The sequence below is a fragment of the Leptonychotes weddellii genome, chromosome 6, assembly GCF_054177405.1.
Source record: "Leptonychotes weddellii isolate Sample4059 chromosome 6, ASM5417740v2, whole genome shotgun sequence".
Classification (NCBI taxonomy): domain Eukaryota; kingdom Metazoa; phylum Chordata; class Mammalia; order Carnivora; family Phocidae; genus Leptonychotes; species Leptonychotes weddellii.
The window spans coordinates 23,181,332-23,189,108 of NC_138374.1; the positions used below are offsets into that span (position 1 = coordinate 23,181,332).

The 7,777-nt window shown below is 53.9% G+C and overlaps 1 protein-coding gene across 1 annotated transcript in view; it reads left to right on the forward strand.

The window, feature by feature from the left end:
• The window catches only part of CALHM3 (calcium homeostasis modulator 3), a 6,503-nt gene extending 1,604 nt beyond the window's left edge, over positions 1-4,899 (forward strand). The window contains exons 2-3 of the mRNA XM_081823116.1: positions 1,329-1,584; positions 4,274-4,899. Of these exons, the coding sequence (XP_081679242.1) occupies positions 1,329-1,584; positions 4,274-4,759 (742 nt within the window). The 3' untranslated portion in view covers positions 4,760-4,899. The remainder of the gene's footprint in view (positions 1-1,328; positions 1,585-4,273) is intronic.
• Positions 4,900-7,777: the final 2,878 nt, after the last annotated feature.

Consider the following 7,777-nt stretch of genomic DNA (forward strand, 5'->3'; position numbering starts at 1 on the left):
CTTAACCCAACTGAGCCCCCACAGCTTGGAAGAGGCATGGCCCAGATTCAAACACAGGTGGACTCCCAGGCCAAGCTGACACCACAGCCCTTAGGGTTTTAGACAAAAGGTCTAAGTGCTCTAGATCTGTGGGTAGAGGCAGGCGGGGCTTGGGTTTCAGCCTGCTCACCATCTCCCCCTTTCCCCTATTGTTTGGTATGGACAATTGCGGTGTTCTCAAGCATATGTAATGTACGTCCGTAACAAGTCATCAGTTCCACCTTCTAACCACAGTGCCCCTAGAAAACACCAGAGCCACCCCGATCTACGATGTATTAGTAATTCACTGCTGGGTAGGCCATGCACCCATACACACCCCCCAGCATACGCTGTTTTACGTTTTGCATACGGTCCAAGTCAGAAACAACATCTGCATGCAGTTCTCAGCCGCCTCTGCTTCCTACTGCACTAGGGTCCCGTGCTCCCTGTGATTCGGCCTCGCGGCAAGGGTCACACGCACTGGCTGTGCCCTTTGCCTTTTCCTCTGGGGCCCAGTGAGTACAGCTCCACGGGGCTCCTGTCCTGTGACCAGCACCCAACCTCCAGAAGGGCAGAGGGCTGGAGAGGCCCCTGGCACAGTGGGGCGGGGGGCTTCCGGACCTGGAGGGAAGGGTCTGAGGCACTGCCTCTGGAAGGGTTATTGGGCAGGGCTGGCTTAGCTTAGCCCTCCCCCCGCCCCCCACCCCAGAAGCGGCTCTGGGGAGAAGGTGATAATGAGTGGGCCACTGGGGTCTGTCCTTCTGGGGACCCTCTGAGAACATGGGTAGAACACACCTCAGAATTGTCCCACTGAGAGTCTAGGAAGCTGGGGTCCCTGTGGATGGAAGGTTGATTGGGGTCCTTAACTCTCCTGGCTTCCAGCGCCCCCCTCTGGGAGCAGAGGCTCCTCCAAAGCCCTCAGGCAGAGCCAGGCAGCTAGCTGAGGTCAGAGGCCCTCAGTCCTGCCAGTGAACAGAACTAGTCACCAAAGATCTAAGTGCCTCTGGCATGGGCAAGGAACCAGCAGAGCCTGCCCCAGCGGTAGGAGTAGGAGGCACACCAGCCCGCAGTGTTCCAGTCCTGGGACTGCTGGTCGGCCTTTCCTGACCTCTTGGGGCCCCAGTACTCTGGCCTCCCTGCCTCTGCTGCTGGGACCTCTGCAGTGGGAGCCACAACCATCTCTTTGACCCAACCTCACCAGGTATCTCCCAGCCCTCCTGGGAAGTCCATCCTTGCATCCCTCCTGTGGCCTTCCTGCTGCAGCTGAATCCCAGCTGCCCTGCGTGACCCCTCCCTCCCTCTACCCCTAGGTATATGTGTTCCTCTGTGCTGCAGAGAGCCCTGGCCGCCCCCCTCGTCTGGATCCTCCTGGCCCTCCTGGACGGGAAGTGCTTTGTGTGTGCCTTCAGCAGATCCGTGGACCCCGAAAAGTTTCTGGATTTTGCCAACATGACCCCCAGCCAGGTGCAGCTCTTCCTGGCCAAGGTGCCGTGCCAGGAGGATGAGCTGGTCAGGGACAGCCCCGCGAGAAAGGCAGTGTCCCGCTACCTATGGTGCCTGTCACAGGTAATTCGGGTGGTTCTCTCCCAGCCTGGAAAATCTCCTGCTTGGTTCCGAGGGGCGTGGGGTGAGGAGGTACAGATGGTTTCCTGGGGCCCCTCCCCACTGCTGGAAACACAGCCAAGGAGCAGGTGGTCCCTGGAAGGCTCAGGAGCATGATCCACATACAGGACACTTTACCTTCAACACTTCAGCTAAGTCACCCCAGGGCGGAGACCAGGTGCCCATACCCTCCAGGAGCAGCTACTTCCATCCCCAGGAAGCTAGAGGACAAAAGCTCTGGAGATACACTGCTCTGTCCTGTCCCCCACCCCATACGCACATTCTTGGCACCTCTCAGAAATAATACTCATTACCATTAATTGAGCACTTATGTGTCAGGCACTGTGTTAAGCATTTCATATGCATCACTTCATTTATTCTCAGAACAACCCTGTGAGGTGGGTACAATCATTATCATACCATTTTGCAGATAAGGAAACTGAGGTCCTGAGAGTTTAGTTCAGAGGCCCAAGTTGCACAGCTCATAAGAGGCCGGGCAGGGATCTGAAGTGTCATCACTCAAGCCCTCTGAACCACCTCCCTGCAATGCAGGTCCTCCCCAGACCCCTGGCTCCCCACACTGGCACCCACTCCATCACCCTGGGGGCAGACTCCAGCCCCACCCCTAGCCCAGACTCCAGATTCCTCCCAGAGCCCCAGTTGGGGCTGGATCCCCCCAAAAGCATTTATATCAACCTACCACATGCAGAGCATGCTGGGGCGACAGGAAATAAAAACACAACCCAGCCCTTTGTGGGAGCCAAGACAAACTCGTGGCGGATGCAGGCCCGTGTGATTGAGAGAGGACCAGTGCTTAGGACACATTTGATTCTGGGTCAGACTCTGCCTTGGCCACATTACTCCCCCTCTGGGTCTCAGCCTCTCCTAAAAATCAAGGGAGGTTTGGTCTCCTCCACATGGAAGGGCCCTGCAGGCTTAAACTCTCTGGGCTCTCGTTCGTGCACTAGAAAGAGTGTAGAAGCTTCAGTCACACCAGGGTTTGTGTCCTGACTCAGATGGAGGTTATCAGGCACATAAAATGCTCTTCATGTGTAAAACACTCACTCGACTATTTTAAATTGGTAAGAGGAAGGGGGCATCCTGAGAGAGGCCAATGAGAGAACTTTGTAAACCACATCTACAAATGACAAGCGTTCAAATATGTCTTTGTGGCTTAGAGGACTGATTTCTCTGCCCCAGGAGCACACAGTTGCTCTGGTCTTAAGCACAGCCTTGGAGAGACTAAAACTTTGGGTGGGCAGAGAGGAGGGAGAGGTGTCGGGCAGGTGTGGGCTCTAGACTCAGGGAAGTCTTCAAGTCTTTCTTCATGCTTGGCCTGGAAGACTGTTCCCTATTTATATCCTATATAACTATTACTCATCCTTCAGTGCTCAGCATCCACCTCACTGTTCCCTGAGCCTTCAAGTTCAGCTTGGGTGTCCCTCCTCTGTATTCCCATAATCCCCTAGACATCCCTCAACATGGCATTCAGCCAGTCTATCACTAATCTCATTGTTTCCTCCACTAAAGTGTGAGTTCTATGAGTCCCCAGTGCCTCTCCCAAAATATAGGACAGATGGCTTCATAGATGGGATTCATAAGCCCGTGTGAAGGTAGCTGAAGGACTAGATAAAAAAACAAAAGGATGATGCCTGGATGGAAGGATGGATGGATGGATGGATGATGGGTAGGTGGGTGGATGGATGGATGGATGGATGGATGATGGGTGAGTGGGTGGATGGGTGCGTGGGTGGAATGTAAGGTTTAGGTTTTCAGCTGAGACTCTAACAACAATGTTAACAGGAGAAAAACAGTTTCTTAATGTGCACAGTACACATCATGTGGGAAAAACCTGAAACAAAGAAAGAGTAACTCAAAGTGGTGGCTTAGAACTGCAACTTATTTGCCATCTTCAAAAAGAGCAATACCTTTGTAGAGCAATGGCAGGACAAAGGAGAGCAGTGTTAGTCTCCAAGGGCAGAAACTGTGGGAGGTCAATAAATGACCGGACACTAATAGAGTAAGGTTTTTCGGCAGATTCCTCTGGTGCTGTCTCTGGGCTGATAAGAGTTGTCTCCCAGTAAAAAGAGAATGTATTTCCTGCCTTTAGGCACAAAAGGGGAGGGTAAAGAGAGCTGTTCCTATGGTTGCCGCTTCTTGTCTTCCATTCAAGATAATTTTGATGTCAAAGAGGCATATTCTGGGGTGACGTATTCTGGTTTCCTTCAGGAGGAAGGTTGGGAGGATGAATGGTGGGTGGGTGAGTGGATAGATAAATGGAAGACAGGACAGGAGTATGGGAACAGGATTGGATGGGTAGGAGGATGTATGATGGACGGTCGGAAGGTCTGCAGCGAGGATGGCTGGATGGGACACTGATAGATACGTAGTCAGGTGAGAGGACAGATGGCTGGATGGATGGGTGGAGAGGTAGTTGGACAGATGGATGGATGCAAGGATGAGACTGAATGCAAGCGAGGATGGGTGGAGGTGGTTGGTAGGATGGATGACTCAATGGGAACATGGATAGATTTGGGGAGAGATGAGAGGGCTAAGTAAAGGGAGAGGCCTTGGAACACCCTTGCCATGCTGTTTAGCACCCGACCTCACCCACACCCAACCTGGTACTCCCACCCCTACCCACCCCCCCCAGGCCATCGGCTGGAGCATCACCCTGCTACTGATCGTCGTGGCCTTCCTGGCCCGCTGCCTGAGGCCTTGCCTCGACCAGACGGTCTTCCTGCAGCGCAGATACTGGAGCAACTACGTGGACCTGGAGCAGAAGCTCCTCGACGAGACGTGCTGTGAGCATGCGCGGGACTTCGCGCACCGCTGCGTGCCGCACTTCTTCGCCAGCGTGCAGAGCGAGATGCGGGCGCGGGGGCTGCGGCGGGACCCCTCGGGCAGGGGCCCCGAGCCACCCGAGATGCCCGACGACCTGGACGGCGGCGGAAGCAGGAAGGCCCACCTGCGGGCGGTTTCCAGTCGGGAGCAGGTGGACCGCCTCCTGAGCACGTGGTACTCCAGCAAACCGCCACGCGACCTCGTGGCATCCCCGGGGCCCTGGGCGTGTGGCCTCAACCACCGCGCTCCCACGGTGGCCCCAGGCACCAGGCTGTCCCAGCATACTGACGTGTAGGGACCCCAGCAGTGTCCCCACATGAAATAACCAGGCTTACAACGGTCTGGGGGCTTTCCAGGCTGTGGGGATCCCGAGGCAGGGCAACCTAACCCTTGCTGGCCTCCTTCCTCTAAATAGCCCAATCTCTGGGGCGCCTGGGTGGCTCGGTCGGTTAAGTGGCTGCCTTCGGCTCAGGTCATGATGCTGGGGTCCTGGGATGGAGCCCCACATCAGGCTCCGTGCTCAGCAGGGAGCCTGCTTCTCCTTCTCCCTCTGCCTGCCACTCTGCCTACTTGTGTTCTCTCTCTCTGTCAAATAAGTAAATAAAATCTTAAAAAAAAAAAAAATAGCCCAATCTCTGGCCTAGTTTCAGGGTGTGGCCTCCGGTGCACTCTAAAGCAGTGCTTTGCAAACTTTAGGGTGCTCACTGTTCACCTGAGCTCTTGTTCAATGCAGATTCTGATTGGGTGCATCTAGGATTGGGTCCATGATTGCATTTCTGTCAGGGTCCCAGGTGATACTGAACTTATGAACTAGCAAGAGTCTAAGATCTGCCGTGGATTCTGGATCCTAGATATACAGATTCTAAATTTCAAATAATAATAATATAATAACATCTAATATGCTTCAGTGGTGCTTACTACATGCCAGGCATTGTTCTAAGGTCTTTACAGATATAACTCATTTAATCCTCATGATAACCTAATGAAATAGGATGATTATTAGACCCATTTTAGAGGAGAAAACTGAGGCCGAAAGAGGTTGAGCTGCCCGAGGTCACCCATGTGGGAGCTGGAATTTGATCCCAGGAGGTCTGGCTGCTACATAAGTCTAAGCTGCTATATGCCTAGGCCCTCTAGAGAGTTTGTGTATTGGTTTTCAGTGCTCTGGTTGGGTTTCCTGCAGCTTCCACCAGGTTTCTCTGGGCAGCTCCAGGTGTGTGGCATATGGACCAGATCTGAAAATCGGGGCAGGCAACCCCCACACTGAACTAGCACCCCAGGTGATTTGATAAGTTCCAATGTGGTTTGTTTTAAGATTGATTTATTTGTTTCAGAGAGAGAGAGAGAGAGAGCGGGAGAGGGTGGAGGGGCAGAGGGAGAGGGAGAGAGAATCTTCAAGCCGACTCTGTGCTAAGCACGGAGCCCGATACGGGGCTCGATCCCATGACCCTGAGATCTGAAACCAAGAGCCCAGTGCTTAACCAACTGTGCCACCCAGGCACCCCTGATAAGTTCCAGTGTTTAAGAACCTCTGCGCAAAGTGTGAGTGTGGGGTCTGGCTAGGAAGGAAACCACTTGAAACACCAGGGTTAAGTCTTGCTGGAAGAACTGCCACTCAGTCTTTGGCAGCCCAAACAGGAAAGGTTGGGAAGATCTAGCCTCTGAGCTCCTCTGAGCCTCCACCCCTCCGTGGTGACTGTCACCATACACACGTGCACACTCACACATACATACACATCCTGCTCTTGTCTCCATCAGCACAGATGGTGACCACAGACAGGCAAACCTGAATTCCCCCCATGCATTTCTGGTCCTCAGGGCCCAGGTAGGGGGCAGTGCAGGGGCCCCTAGTTGCCCCCCTGGAGCCCAGTCCCCTCCCTATCAGGCAATCTCTGCTCTCCTGAGCTCTTGCCAAAAGACCTTCTGGCCAGACAACCCTTGCAGCCCATGCAAATGTTTGAAGTGGAGCAGGGATTGGGTGGGGAAGAAGGAGAGAGATCTTAGACGTAGCCCATTCAGCACAGGGGAGCTCTCAGCTCAGGGGAAGGGGGCTCAGGGGCCCCACTTCGGGCTGCAGGGAAGCAGCATTTGGCCCAGGAAAAAGCCACCAACTGCAGTCAATAGCCCTGCCTTCTTGTACTGAGCACTTATGAAGCACCTAGTGTGTAGAAAGCATCGTGCCAGGGAATAGGGAAGAGAGAATACACAGATGATATACCCTGCCCTCAAGGAGCTCACTGTCTGATACAGGGACAGAGGTGGGTACAGAAACAATTATAATCCAAAGCAAAAGGTATAAGTGAGACGATAGAGGCAAGCCAGGTGCCACAAAGATTTAGCAAGGAGAAGAATGGCTCCAAGCTGGGGGATCAGGGAAGGCTTCATTTGAATGGGTCTGGAAGGAGGGGGAGGGCTCTGACTAGTGGATAGAGAGATGGGGGTGGGGCCGCAGGGCACCTACAGCGAGGGAACAGCAAAAACAAAGGCAAAGGACAGTGTATGTGTCACTTATTCATTCAGCAAATATTGATGGAATGTCTGGAGTGGCAGAGAGTAGGACAGACACACGGACAAAAGTTCTGTCTTAATGGCACTTCCAGTCTGGAAGGGAGATACGACATGAGCTAGTGAGCACACAGCCAAATGGAAGGGTGTGCCATTCAGCCTGGCAAAAGTGAAGGACCTTGGCTAGGGGGCTGAGGAGCCCACTCCCAGTGAGTCCCACCAAGAGTTGCTCCCTGAGCCCTGCATCCAGTGGCACATCTTCTGGATTGTCAGCCCTTGACAGCCCTCAAATGTGTCCCTATCCTCTTCAGTCGCCAAATGATGTGGTTTCAAACTCCAACCTCTTTGCCATTGTCCATCCACCATTTGCTCATATCCCATGAGAGGCCTGGGGCAGTGCTTGCCACCCCACCAGGGAGTGAGGGACACGGCTGGAAGGCTTCCACCTGCTCCCAAAGACCCTCACCTCCCAGGACAGCAGCCATCATGGGTGCCCAAGCCCATTCCCCCAGCCCCAGCCAACTCTGGGTGATAGCCCTCCTGAGCACACCTTGTACATAGGGCCTCTCTCCTGGGAGACACAGTGGCAGAAATGTACTAGAAGCTGCCTGGACAACGGCAGTTCTGCACGAGAAGGGGAAGATGGCAGGAGTCTTGGGGGTTTAGGTCAGGACTTTGGCTTGATCCTGCAGGCAGCTAGACATGAGAGCCAAGAGTGTGTGAGCAACGTCAGGGGGAAGGACATGGCAGTGACGTTTTGACGCTGCAGAAATGGGCAGGGCCAGAAAGAGAAAGAGAGAGGCTTGAG